Source organism: Mobula hypostoma, chromosome 20, assembly GCF_963921235.1.
Source record: "Mobula hypostoma chromosome 20, sMobHyp1.1, whole genome shotgun sequence".
In the NCBI taxonomy this organism is placed as follows: domain Eukaryota; kingdom Metazoa; phylum Chordata; class Chondrichthyes; order Myliobatiformes; family Myliobatidae; genus Mobula; species Mobula hypostoma.
This window is the reverse complement of record NC_086116.1, coordinates 5,375,877-5,389,497: the sequence shown is the minus strand read 5'-3', so window position 1 is coordinate 5,389,497 and position 13,621 is coordinate 5,375,877. Positions and strand designations below refer to the sequence as shown.

The 13,621-nt window shown below is 41.0% G+C and overlaps 1 protein-coding gene across 1 annotated transcript in view; it reads left to right on the top strand.

Annotated features, from left to right (window-relative positions):
- Window positions 1–430: 430 nt before the first annotated feature.
- The window catches only part of LOC134359301 (diphosphoinositol polyphosphate phosphohydrolase 2-like), a 58,396-nt gene continuing 45,205 nt past the window's right edge, over window positions 431–13,621 (top strand). The window contains exon 1 of the mRNA XM_063072296.1: window positions 431–755. Coding sequence (XP_062928366.1) covers window positions 657–755 — 99 coding nt within the window. The 5' untranslated portion in view covers window positions 431–656. The remainder of the gene's footprint in view (window positions 756–13,621) is intronic.

Sequence of the window (13,621 nt, the reverse complement as noted above, 5' to 3'; positions counted from 1 at the left end):
GCACTGTAGTGCCAGCATTCCACAAACTTGGTTGTCCACAGGTGTCCTGACAGAGGGTCTCGGCCTGAAACGTCGACTGTACCTCTTCCTATAGATGCTGCCTGGCCTGCTGCGTTCACCAGCAACTTTTATGTGTGTTGCTTCTTCCACATAAATGTTTCGTTTTTTTAAGCTCCATCTCAATCAAACGTGTGTTTCTCATTTTTAAATATTAGTATTTAGGGAATTTTACTAGATGTACTATCAAACTAATTATCAACTTCAATCTGTGTGATTAGACCAAGACGGGATTGAGAGTGTGAATGAAGTCAGGTCCATTGTTTGAAGCCAGACCATCACTGCCATGATCAAGGGGCAGAGGACACCGGGACTACATTTCCCATGTCCCAATGCGCCGCACTTGCGCCCTTGCCGCGGCGGTGGGCGTACTGCGTACAAGATGGCGGAAGCGTGCGGGCTGAGTGCGGCTCCTTTTAAATAGAAGAAGCCGGCAGAGCGGAGGGTGAGACGGCGGGCGGCGGCAGTAGGGTGGCTGTGCGCATGGGGAGCGCTCGTCGCTTCTGAGTCCGATTCGCACGGTCGCCTTTCCCCGCTAGAGGTGTGCTCGACTTCCCCTTTGCCGCGAACGTGGGTGGCGGCTGCCCGCCCGGAGCCTGATGATGAAGATTAAGGACAACCAGACCCGCACTTACGACGGCGACGGCTACAAGAAGCGGGCGGCGTGCCTCTGCTTCAAGAGCGACTGCGAGGAGGAGGTGAGGGGCGGCGGCGGCGGCACTCTCAGTCCCGGGCCGGCTACCCGGTGTCCACGCGTCCCCCTTCTTGCCCCTGGCGCCGGCTGATTCCAGCTTCAGTCGCGGTCCCCTCCTCCCCGGTCCCCGGCCCCCGACCCCGTGTCGTTGAGAAGGCGGGTTAGTGCGTGGCCGATTCGCTTCATTCCCACTCCCCCACCCCCCGGTTCCCTTTTGTTTGGGTCGACGCCCGCTGCCCTCCGAGTGAATGGGATCCGGCCTGTCTCTGGCTGCCGACTGTCCGCGCCTTCAGCCGGCCGCAATGGCCGAGCTTCTCCCATCTCTATCACTCTCGCCCCTCATGGGCACTCTCCTCTCCAGCTGTACGAGGACTGGCTTCAAATGGTGCTCCTTTACTGCGATAACGTGGTTAATCGGGTCGCTGCTGATATTCTTCACAGTGTAGTGTATAACTGATGTTGTAACCCATTTTCAGGTCAGACTTTGAGATATTACCTGCTGCTAAGCTATTTCCAGTTGGCAGGAAACGAAGCGAGAGCTTTGGGCTTGATTACTGTCTCTAATTCTCTCTCATTCAGACTTTGAGTCTTGTTATCCGGTGTGCCCGTTTCTATAGCAGCGGTTACAACATTGCTTGGGCGAAAATGATCGAAAATCAGGCTTCATTGTTTGGTTGTTAATCGAGATAGATACAGAACTTGCTGGAAATAAGGTGAACCCCTGCGCCAGTTGGGGAGCTGTCGCGATCAAATTATATTGCATTAGGTTACAGACCGGCTGAACTCGCCGGAATGGAATAGGCAAAAGTAATAACACGTTTTCGCCACGGCGAAAGGGATTGAGGATGTTCTAAACGGCATCTGTTAGTTTGTTCCGCTTGTCATTGAGATTCCACAGAAATGCAATAGACCTACTTTTGGATACTGACTAAGTGAGGATTTAGTATTGACGTTGGGGCCAGTCTTTTAAGTTGATTATGAAACATTTGGTTGGAATTCATAAATAGAAAGAATTGTCATTTTATTTTTCCTCTCCAATCATTGTCAGCAGATGAAATTGGAACAATGATTGCATTCAAAAAAACTTGACAGTTAAAGTGTACCAGATAGATATTCTGGATAATGGATTCAGAATTATTCATCACGTGCATTGAAACATACATATTGTTTGGGCTAACAACCAACACAGCCTAACGATGTGCTGGGGGTGGCCCACAAATGTTGTTGCACATTCCAAAACGGTGGGGGGGAGGCTTTGAGCTACCATGTTATTTGGTAAATTTCAGATATTGTGAAAGCCATTCTTGTATAGAATGCATCCTGTCAGCAGGTAATTTGGACAGTTGAGTGCACCATCTCAACGCTCTTCTCACATTGTTCCCATTTTCTTTCATTTTTGTCGTTGGTGACCAGTTGGCATCAGATTGCATTTTGACCAGTAATTGTAGAATGGAAGTTGTGGTCAAGAAAGATGTGTTAATGTCTTTGGCACCACACCCAACATTCTGCTGTTGGTCTACTTTGGAGAGTCTGATTGCTCGTGTGCTATGTCATTGCAGAGCAGTGATATAGGCATTTTATTCCGAGGTGCTTTTTAATTACGGTACATGCCCATCAGGAGCAGTAGCACAGAATTTCTTTAGTTGTTTATCAAGCTGCATCTTCAGTTGAGTCCTGGAGCTCTACAACCCAGAAACGGGCCCTTTAGCCCATCTAGTCTGTGCTGAACTATTATTCTACCCAGTTCCGTAGACCGGCACCTGCACATTCTTTCCCCCCACCCCTATCCATCACTTGAATATAGTTGTTCTACTGCATGTATTCAAGAACCTGGCCTTCAAAGACATGCTTAAACCATAAGTGTCTGAAGTCTTGAGGACCAAAGTGTACTTGTGTTAATTGTGCAGTAGACTTGGGCCGTAGAGCTCAACTGAAGAACTGCTGGACATGATTCGTGCCAGTATTTCAGGAGTACAAAGGGTATAGCTATTTAAACACTCTTCCTGTCAGTTGGCTTAACCACCCAAGTTAATTTGATTTTGAAAGATTGTAGTCACTCAAGTTTTTTTTTAAAAACAGTATAGTACTGTAAGATAAGATTTCAAAACTTGTTCCTTGAACTTTGATAAAGGTTTATTGACCTCATTTTGTTTACTATTTGCTTGTCTAGGGAAGGAAGAAATTGCCTTTTGATTTGTACCCGTGACTTTGAAATGTTAAACAAGGAGCTATTGAAGAATGATGCTACTGTGACAATTTCATTAAGTAAAACATGTAGTTATCACAGTAATTGTAACTTCAAATAATCTAGCTGTGTTACAAAAGCTGATGGAGGGGTGTTACTAAAATGGTTTAATGAAACAAGACCACTTTAACCTCCTTTTTGACTAGCTTTTCTTTCTCCCACCATTGGTATGGTTTAAGTTGGAAACAACTTTCCAAGGGTTCTTAATTAGGGTACCCCCATGTTGGTTTTCATAGGTACAGTATATGTTGACAGAAGGTTAATAAGATTTTGACTAGCTTGAGTTGAAAGAGGAAGAAATGTCTACTGGAAAAGTTGACTTGATTTTAATTTGTGTATAGTTTTCATAAATTCTGTTGTATTTGTTTATTTTTCTGTAAGTGTGCAAGAAAATGAATCTCAAACTAGTATATGGTGCCATATACTTTGATAATAAATCTACTTTGACTTTTACAGCAGAAAGTAATGCTGTCCCATATAGTCATTCTTATGATAGACTTTACATTATGAAGTTGACTGACTTTTTTTTGTACTTGAGTGAGTGGAGTGACACAATTTTTGGAATTTCCCATTTATCTCAATCTTAAACCCATTCCATGATCCCTTTTCCACCAACAAACGAGAAAACCTGCAGATGCTGGAAATCCAAGCAACACGCACAAACTGTTGGAGGAACTCAGGAGGCCAGGCAACATTGATGGAAAAGATGCCGAAGGATCTCGGCCCGAAGCATCAACTACTCTTTTTCATCGATGCTGCCTGGCCTCCTGAGGTCCTCCAGTGTTAGTCTGTTTTCCCTTTTCCATCAACTTCAGATTTTTTTTTTGTAGTGATATTGTCTTTGGACTGTCAGTTTGTGGTAAATTAAGTTGTATGCAGGAGCTACCATCACGTGGGAACCAGGCATGTAATTGAATTTCTCAAACCTCTCGAGTGCAGCCAAGGATTTGACTTTAGTTTATGTACTGTTGTTAGGCCCAGTGTCACAATCATAAAACTAGGAGTATTCAGGTCTATTTGGCAGCCAATGATGAAGCTTTCTTCTCTTTGCCTACATGTGAATGCTTGAAGTGTATACAGTCTCCACCCTGGCATGTGGCATATGGGGAAGGAAAGAAGCTAGGATAAAGAAGCTTTAAGTTGGTTTAACCACATGACTCAATTAAAATAAGCAAGATATGCTTGAACTTAAAAACTATGTGCCTTTAAGCCTGTACTGTGATTTGGTTTATTTAGCAATGCGGTGTGGAACAGGCCCTGCCAGTTCAGTGAGCCGCACTGCCCACCGTACTGTACAGTAGGGACAGTGTTACCTGGCTGATGCGCAGTATTAGATTTACACCACACGTTGAGTCCAAAGAGTTCCACTGTAGTCTCATCGGACCACAAGACAGCCTTCCACATCTTTAGTATCTTCTGTGTGACACTTTGCAAAGTCTTTATGAGCAAGGATATGCTTTTTTTTAAAAAGTGTAACATGTGGCATAAATCTAATACTGCACACCATCCCTATTGTAAACTATAGTGGAGGTAGCATTATGCTACAGGGGATGCTTTTCAGTAGCAGGGACTGGAAATCCAGTTGGGATTCATGGAAAGATGAATGCTGCTAAATGCAGAGAGATCCTGGAAAACCTGCTAGCCTCTGCCAGAAAGCTTAACCTGGGGAGGAAGTTCGTACTTAAGCAGGACAATGACCCAAAAGCACACTGCCAAAGCAACTGGTGAACGCAGCAGGCCAGGCAGCATCTCTAGGAAGAGGTACAGTCGACATTTCGGGCCGAGACCCTTCGTCAGCATCTGCAGAATTCCTCGTGTTTGCGCTGCCAAAGCAACCATGGAGTGGCTTCAAATTTAGAAAACTGATATCCTTGAGTGGCTCTGTCACAGTCCTGATCTTAACCCGATCAAACATCTCTGGGGAGACTTTCAAGATTGCAGTCCACCACTGTTCCTCAACTGACCTTTCACAGCTTGAGGAATTTTGCAAGGAGGAATGGGAAAATCTTGCTCCATGTTGTGTAAAGCTAATAGAGATTTATCCAGAAAACACTACTGGCTGTAATTCTGTCATTCATTGATTCTTTTTACTTATATTTGTCAAAGGCGTGGTCCTGCAGGAGGAGCCAGTGTTTTTGTTTTCTGTCTGTCTCTGCCCTTGGACTGAGTGGCTTGCTCACACCTTGCAGACCATTTCAGAGTCAGCCAAGTTACTGATTCTGTCGTGTAAAGACCACAGATTACTTCCCTTTGGAGCCTTACAGCAATTCAGTTGTTTTGTGGTTAACATTACTCATTAGTACTTTTGTTTTAAATGCCCAATTATTAACAATTTAAATTCCACAAGTGCTATGTTGGGGTCTTCGGCTGTATTTTGGAATACTACCAGTAAGCTAATGACTAGACTACTACATAATGTCATTTCCTATTTGATGGAAGCTGAAGGTGTAAATGTGCTGATAATGCAGATCTTTGCTCACTCATTCAATTCCCTTAACACCATGTAGGAACTGTAATAGTTTGATCATCAGTAAGCAACACTCAATCAAGCATGTGACAATAATTATAGTTTATAGTTGGGTAAGAATTTTGTGGTTTTGGCCCTCAGGTCAAGGAGACAGCAAGGAGCATTGGACTAAGGTTGTAGATTTCTTCTGCGGTTGGTCGGATGCAGATATTTGGAATCTAATGTATTGCTGAATGTGGAAGGCTGGCCTAGATGTGTGTCCCAGCGCACAGTTGCAGTAATGAGGGTTAAGATCTCAGTACTGTAGTACTGGGGTAATTATTAAGATCCTGGGATGTAGTGCAATGAGGTTGACCAATGATAGTTTGAGTGGTTGGTTTGGGACAATTTAGCTGAAGAGCAATAGGAATGCATATGAGCTCAAACATTGACGTCCCTCTGTCTCAGCCTAGTTCTGGATTTGCAAGAACTTTTCTGCAAGGATGGATTCCCCCTGAATGGTCACATGTGGGCTGCCCACATCATAATCCTTACAAATTTGATTTGACGCAAATGATGCATTTGACTTTGTTTCAATGTTTTGATGCCTTTTGACAAATGAAACTTGTAGGATAAAATAGTAAGTAATACAAGTGTGCCCACTTTATTCTTGATTCCCTGATTACAGAAAGTAACTTCTCTTGTTTGTGATAGCTATATAGATCTGCAAATGCTGGAAATCCAAGCAACACACAATGTTGGAGGGTCTTGGTCTGAAATGTTGACTGTTTATTCTTTTTGTGGATACTCTCTGGCCTGCTGAGTTCCTCCAGCATTTTCTGTGTGTTGCTTCCTCTATAGCTATCATCCTCCTTGTTGCTTTGAAGACCTCTATTTGAATTCCCTTGTAAAAAAAAAACACCAAGAGGTTCTTGTGCAATCTTCACTATCTTAAGCTAGTATATGGCTGAAGACAATAGTTGGATTCGTAGTATGAGACATCCTATGGCCTTGCTGTAATGTGATTTTAATGCAAATAGTGCTGATTTTTTTAGTAAATTACCACATTCCAAAATGGTGAGTGGTGTTTGGTTTATCCAGTTACAGAATGGTGGAGTTAAAGTAGTTGGTAGAGATGTATTACATTTTTCTGAAGCAGAGTAGTCAGGTAATTACTGTGTGCTGTAAATGTAGCCGAAGTGTTGAAAATGGTGACCATATTGTGCTGCCATTCTGATGCTGAACTTTATACCAGACCGATTCCAGTGTAATTTTGTTTGTGCCGCCTCCATCTTGGTCATGTTAGTACAAAACTAAAATCTGACAGTTTTTCAGATTGAATCCTCTGCAATCGTTCATTCCAAAAATTTCCGTTGGCTAGTAACCGACTGGTTCCTGGTCACAAAGGGTGCGGAATGCTGCCAATAGCAACTTAGTTTATGGATAATAAATGATTGCATTTGATTTGTTCTATTTTGCTTCATGTTGGTATAATTCCGTACCTTTTGAGGGTTAGTAATATGGTTTGTATTGCAATTGAATGTTGGTGCAGCCACCACAAAGGCCCAGTGGGGAAGGACCACAGTTTAGGGTTCTTCTCCTGCGGGAGTGGGAGGGGTTGGGTGGTGGGGAGTATACCCCTCAACCATGGTGTAGAAAGATGAACCAACATAGTGCCTCATGAGTGGCTGAAAGTGTGGAAAGATATAGTCAGTAAAGGAATGAGTCAACGACTGGTTTATTGTAAATAATTTTTTATTCTTGACTCAGGATTGAAAATCAATGAATGATTTATTGTAAATAACTTTTTGAATGAGGAATGAGAGTCAATGAATGGTTTTTGTAAGTTTTATTTTGGAATGTTTCTGAATAAAGTATATTTTCAGGAAAAAAATTGAATCTTGTGCAGTTTTGAAATCAAGCCGATTATTTTTCCACTGTTTCTCACTGTCACTACGTAAATATATAGACAATAGTACACAATAGTCTAGAGCTGCATCTTTTATAAACAAATGTTATTACCAAAATTAATAGATAAAGGTTAACAATGAAAAACACCAGACACTGAATAACACACTTTTGCTTCACTTATGAAACAGTGGAATCTGCTCCTATATCTTATGGATCAACAAGAGTAACAAGTGACTGGTAAACTCAATGGGATAAGAAACTTCAAATATCTGGGCTGTTGGAAAACGTCCTGGAACTCCTCTGCTCCAGAGAAATGCCTAAAATTTAATTCTAGGTACAGTTGATACCAGTTGATTGGGGCTCATCGGAACCAGTGCATTTTGGCCCAATTAAGTTGTTGCCCCAAGGTTTAATGGAAATTATTAAAGCTATTTTAAAAAAAGACAAGCTACTCTTTGTTTCTCAGTTAAGTTAGAACACTCCCTATACTACAGTACTATCGTTCCTAATAGTTAATTGACAGAGGAATTCATTGTGTGTGCTACTGTGTTCTTTCAATTAACTAAATGAACAATCAATGTAGACACCCAGTGCAGATAATGGACTTTCTTTACACAATGCTTTCAATAATTTACATCCTCCAAATCTTAATTTTCATTGTAACATTCAAGATGATTGTCAATACCTTCAAATTCCTCTAGTTTCTAACTTGAAGTAGTGAAATTGTTTCATTTTTCACACCTGGCCGTTTCTGACATCTCCAAACCTGAATGCTTGAAACCACTGGGAGCAAAACAACTTAAATTGTCTTGCTGCTTATTTCTCACCATCTATCAGTGACAAAAATAACTACTTTTCGAACACCGACACACACAAGTGGTGCTATTTTAAAAACTTCACTGTAAACGGTGTAGTCTCTAAAAGCCACAAGTTGCACACAATTGACACTAGTTTTGCAATAGCCTCCTGTCTCATTAAACAGCATAGTGTCCCAAATAAGCAAAGGGAATTCTCAATTAGTTTTTGTTTTTTGCATTGTTCCAAATAAGTGACTGCCCTGTTTTAAGGGATGGCCCACTTAACTGGAATCCACCATATAATAAAGTACAAGGATATTCCAGAGAATCCTTTTGGAGCTAGGTAGCACTGGGGAGAGGCTACTTGCATTAGATATTATACTGAATTTTGGTGCAAAGGTGCTGTTGGCTCTGACTCATTTCTTTTCCATTCCAAGGAGTTAACTATCCTGTCATTTTGAATAATCTTAATCGATTACAATTCTCTTGGATGCAGAACAACTGCATTGCTTCAATCATGAATTGTGGCGTGACTCAATCCCAGCTGTAAATCAACAGTATTAGCATAATTTTTTAAAATGTATTTCATTCTAGTCCTGTAAAATTAATTGCATTTTGTTTTTGTCTATTGAAAGTTAGGCTGCACACAAATTATTGGTTCAGAAGTAATTTAATCTGTTTACGGAGGATTGTCTAAAAAAAAAGAAACTTGATTAGGAGTTAAGGTTGAGTCACTTCCCACAAGTAAGTAGGTGCCTTGATACAGGGTGCCCCATATCTCATGCTATATGAGGCAACCTTTGCCACACTGAGCTTCGTTGGATCCAAGTTCCTGTAACCACCACCCATGTACAGGAGATCGTAGTATCTTCCAAAAGCTATTTCTATTTCAAGTTCAGAAGCTTCAATCAATTTTTCATTTATAATTTGAGCTATTTGATTTGCAATATTAAGCAAAACTAAGTAGCCACATTTTCTGTGCAAATCTATATTGCCAATAAAAAATCCCTGTGTTCAAGATCCAAATTTATGATGTAGAATCCTCTAATTTTCTGTCAATTGCAAACATTAGAATTTGGTTTAAATTATTTATTCAGTGCATTGTAGTTCAGAGAACAAGCTTGCTTTTCTAGTTTGCCAGTTGCACAAACTGAAATGCATTCCTTGCTCTTCACTTTTTAAAAAAAAACAAACATGAAAATGGTAACACAACAGCAGATGCTGGAATCTTGGAGGAAAAGTGCAGTCCAGATGAAGGGTCTTGACCTAAAATGTCAACTGTCTATTTCACTGTACAAATGTTGCCTGATCTGAGCAGCATTTTGCTGCATGAAAATTAAAATCAAATTCTTTGTACGTAGTCTTTTGAAATGACTTAAAGGTTGTAGGTTCTGTTCTGTTTGTCGAATTGCTGTTGGGGCAGAAAAGCTGCTAAAATTGTTTAGGATGTTATTAAATGAGAAAGCCCTGTGGTTCTTCTCCCCAAACTCCACACAATTCGTTTTATCAGGAGGACAGTATGTGCTTCATAATTGGTGGCTATGAGTTCAGTGGTTAATGCATGTTCCCATCTCAGTTTTGATTTCTGCCAGGTTGATTATTGTGTGAGGTCTCTTGGCTGTGAAAGTCATTTTAATTCATTATTGAGAATGGATACAGTAGATAACAGCATCACATTCCTATTAAGACAGTCTTCAGGGAAAAATGTAGTTCCTTACTGGGTGAAAGCATGTTACGATTGCAGGCTGTCTGATATTTTGTGCATTAACAGAGCAGTAGAATCTCTTTGTTTCTTAATGTTGGTGTTTAAACTTTTTCAACTATCATGGGCAAAACAATTGAAACAATAATCCAAATTTTGTGTCTTTATGAATAATCTTTCTGCTTTATTGGAAGAGCTTATAACTACTTAATTAAAAAAAATACTAAGTCCTTCAATTACTTTACATCGGGGAAATGCCAGGATTAGAATGGTTAGAGCAGACTGAAATTTATTTTCTAGTTTGGAATGCTTAAGACAGCAAAGTCTGAAATTTTAAAAAAAATCTTTGAATCTGCAAAATACAAATTCTATGCATGCAGTACCCATTTTGATAAATTCAGTTTGTAAAACATTTTTAAAGCAATAGTGGTGTATTCTCAATATGTTACTTCAATTGTTCTGCATTAGTTGAGAAGCAATGGGGTACAATGCATTCAGATGAAAATACAAACATGTCAAAACAGCCATGTGGACTGACTGCATGATGAGTTGCTTCAGCCAAGTGAAATTTGATGCCTTTTTCTTTTCAGGCTAAACATCTTACTCGGCTCTTAAGCAATTGTTTTAAGGATTTTGAATAAAGGTTCACTCAGTTTGTGTTGTATCAGATACAAGTACCTGGATAGACAGGGTCTGATTAGGAACAGTCAACATGGATTTGTGTGTGGAAAGTCATGTTTGACAAATCTTATTGAATTTTTTTTGAAGAGGTTACTAGGCAAGTTGACGAGGGTAAAGCGGTGGATGTTGTCTATATGGACTTCAGTAAGGCCTTTGACAAGGTTCCACACGGAAGGTTAGTTAGGAAGGTTCAGTCATTAGGTATTAATATTGAAGTAGTAAAATGGATTCAGCAGTGGCTGGATGGGAGACGCCAGAGAGTAGTGGTGGATAGCTGTTGGTCAGATTGGAGGCCGGTGTCTAGTGGTGTGCCTCAGGGATCTATACTGGGTCCAATGTTGTTTGTCATATATGTTAATGATCTGGATGATGGGGTGGTAAATTGGATTAGTAAGTATGCAGATGATACTAAGATAGGTGGCATTGTGGATAATGAAGTAGGTTTTCAAAGCTTGCAGAGAGATTTAGGCCAGTTAGAAGAGTGGGCTGAAAGATGGCACATGGAGTTTAATGCTGATAAATGTGAGGTGCTGCATTTTGGTAGGACTAATCAAAATAGGACATGCATGGTAAATGGTAGGGCATTGAAGAATGCTGTAGAACAGAGGGATCTAGGAATAATGGTGCATAGTTCCCTGAAGGTGGAATCTCATGTGGATAGGGTGGTGAAGAAAGCTTTTGGTATGCTGGCCTTTATAAATCAGAGCATTGCATATGGGAGTTGGGATGCAATGTTGAAATTGTACAAGGCCAAATTTGGAGTATTGTTTACAGTTCTGGTCACCTAATTATAGGAAAGATGTCAGCAAAATTGAGAGAGTACAGAGATTTGCTAGAATGTTACCGGGGTTTCATCTCCTAAGTTACAGAGAAAGGCTGAACAAGCTGGGTCTTTATTCTTTGGAATGTAGAAGGTTGAGGGGGCACTTGATAGAAGTATTTAAAATTGAGGGGGATAGATGTGGATGTGGATAGGCTTTTTCCGTTGAGAGTGGGGGAGATTTAAACAAGAGGACATGAGTTGAGAGTTAAAGGGCAAAAGTTTAGGGGTAACATGAGGGGGAACTTTACTCAGAGAGTGGTAGCTGTGTGGAACGAGCTTCCAGCAGAAGTGGTTGAGGCAGGTTCGATGTCATTTAAAGTTAAATTGGATAAATATATGGACAGGAAAGGAATGGAGGGTTATGGGCTGAATGCAGGTCAGTGGGACTAGGTGAGAATAAGAGTTCGGCACGGACTAGAAGGGCCGAGATGGCCTGTTTCGTGCTGTAATTGTTATATGGTTAAAAGTACAGTCGGTCCTCCTTAACTGCGGGGTATTGGTTCCGGGACCCTCCACGGATACCAAAAAACGCGAATGCTTAAGTCCCTTATTTAACGTGTTCAGTGCAGTGGTCTTAAGGTCCAGGGTTCCGCTGGGTCCTAATTTAAGCTGATTCAGTGCGGTGGGCTTTAGGACCCGGCGCAGCTCTGAATCCGCACTTTCTGTTCACGAAAATAATCATGATCACGGTTGAAAATAAAGTGGAAGTAATAAAGCAATCGGAAAGAGGTGAAACGCCATTGATCATTGACCGATTGTAGTCTAACGCTTTTTCAATGATCGGAACAATTTTAACGGAGCATGTGAAAGGCCCTGCCCCGATGAAAGCTATAATCATTACTAAGCAACACAGTGGTTCAATTATTGAAATACATACATTTCTTGTGTTTTATATGCATAGAAAGGTAAAATATATACTGTATACTAAGACAAACGTTTGACTAACTGACACTAAATAATACTGGATGTACCTGTACCGACTTCAAATCCAACTTAAAGACGGACTCAGGAACGGAACTTGTTCATAACCCGGGGACTGCCTGTACTTTTAAATCATCTCTAGATTACTTGTAAATGGCTATGTAAATAGTTGTTATACTGTATTGTTTAAGGAATAATGACAAGAAAAGATAGTCTGTACATGCTCAAACAATGAGTGCTGGAGAGAAAACTCCCGGGTTTTCCCGACCTGTGGTTGGTTGAATCCACGCATGCGGAACCCGCGGATAGGGAGGGCCGACTGTAATTGAAACAAAGTCAGTCAAGCTTATCGCCATATGCACAGTACATTTATGCATACATGCAAAGCAAACCTTATTTAAAGCAGTATCACAGGCACATTGCACCAGGTAAGCAATATTCACAAGAAAAACAAAAATAAATTGTGTAAGTGAGAACACAGAACCAAAAAGCCCATTGTAGTTCAAAGTAGTCGTAGCGTTGTTAAACCAAGGTAGTTATGTTGGTTGGTTCAGGAACTCAATGGCTGAGAGGAAGTAGCTGTCCTGGAACCTGGTAGTATGGGTGTAGATGATAGCGATCTTGGATTGGATGTTGCCTTTTAGATGCAGCACCCAATGTAGATACTATGAATGGTGAGAAAGAATTTACCTGTGATGTACTGGGCCAAATTCAAGACTCTGCAGGTTCTTTCATTCCTGCACATGAATTGCTGTACCAGACCATGTTGCAACTGCTCAGGATACTTTTAACAGTACATCTGGAGAAGTTCATTTGAGTATTTGGTTGCAAGCCTAACTTACTAAGAAGTAAGAATCCTGGTGTGCCTGCCTTGTAATTGCACCAATGTGTTGGACCCAGGACAAGTTAATAAAGTTGTTTTCTTGTGTACAGTCACTCTACTATTTTCATGTCACTGCAAACTCTCAAGTTCATATCGGTATTTTCGATGTACAATTACCATTACAAATTGGTCAGTTGACTTTAAGTTTGCAATCATTTATCTCAGTTTGCATGCCTTGTTCACTTCTCACTGGGATGTGTGAGCTGTAACCTTAAAGGGATAGAGGTACTTTAGATTCTATTTTGACTTGCCAAGTGCAGAGGCCTTCACTATCTTGCCTCCAGGTGAATTGTGCATCAACATGTCCACTATTATACAGTACATTACCTATACATGTGGCGGGCTGGTGGCGCAATGGCATCAACGCCAGTCTCCAGAACGAAGGCTCCCGAGTTTGAATCCAAGTCGGGGTCATCCCCCCCCCCGAGCACACTTTCTATCCGTGCAGGGTTGAGCGTCGA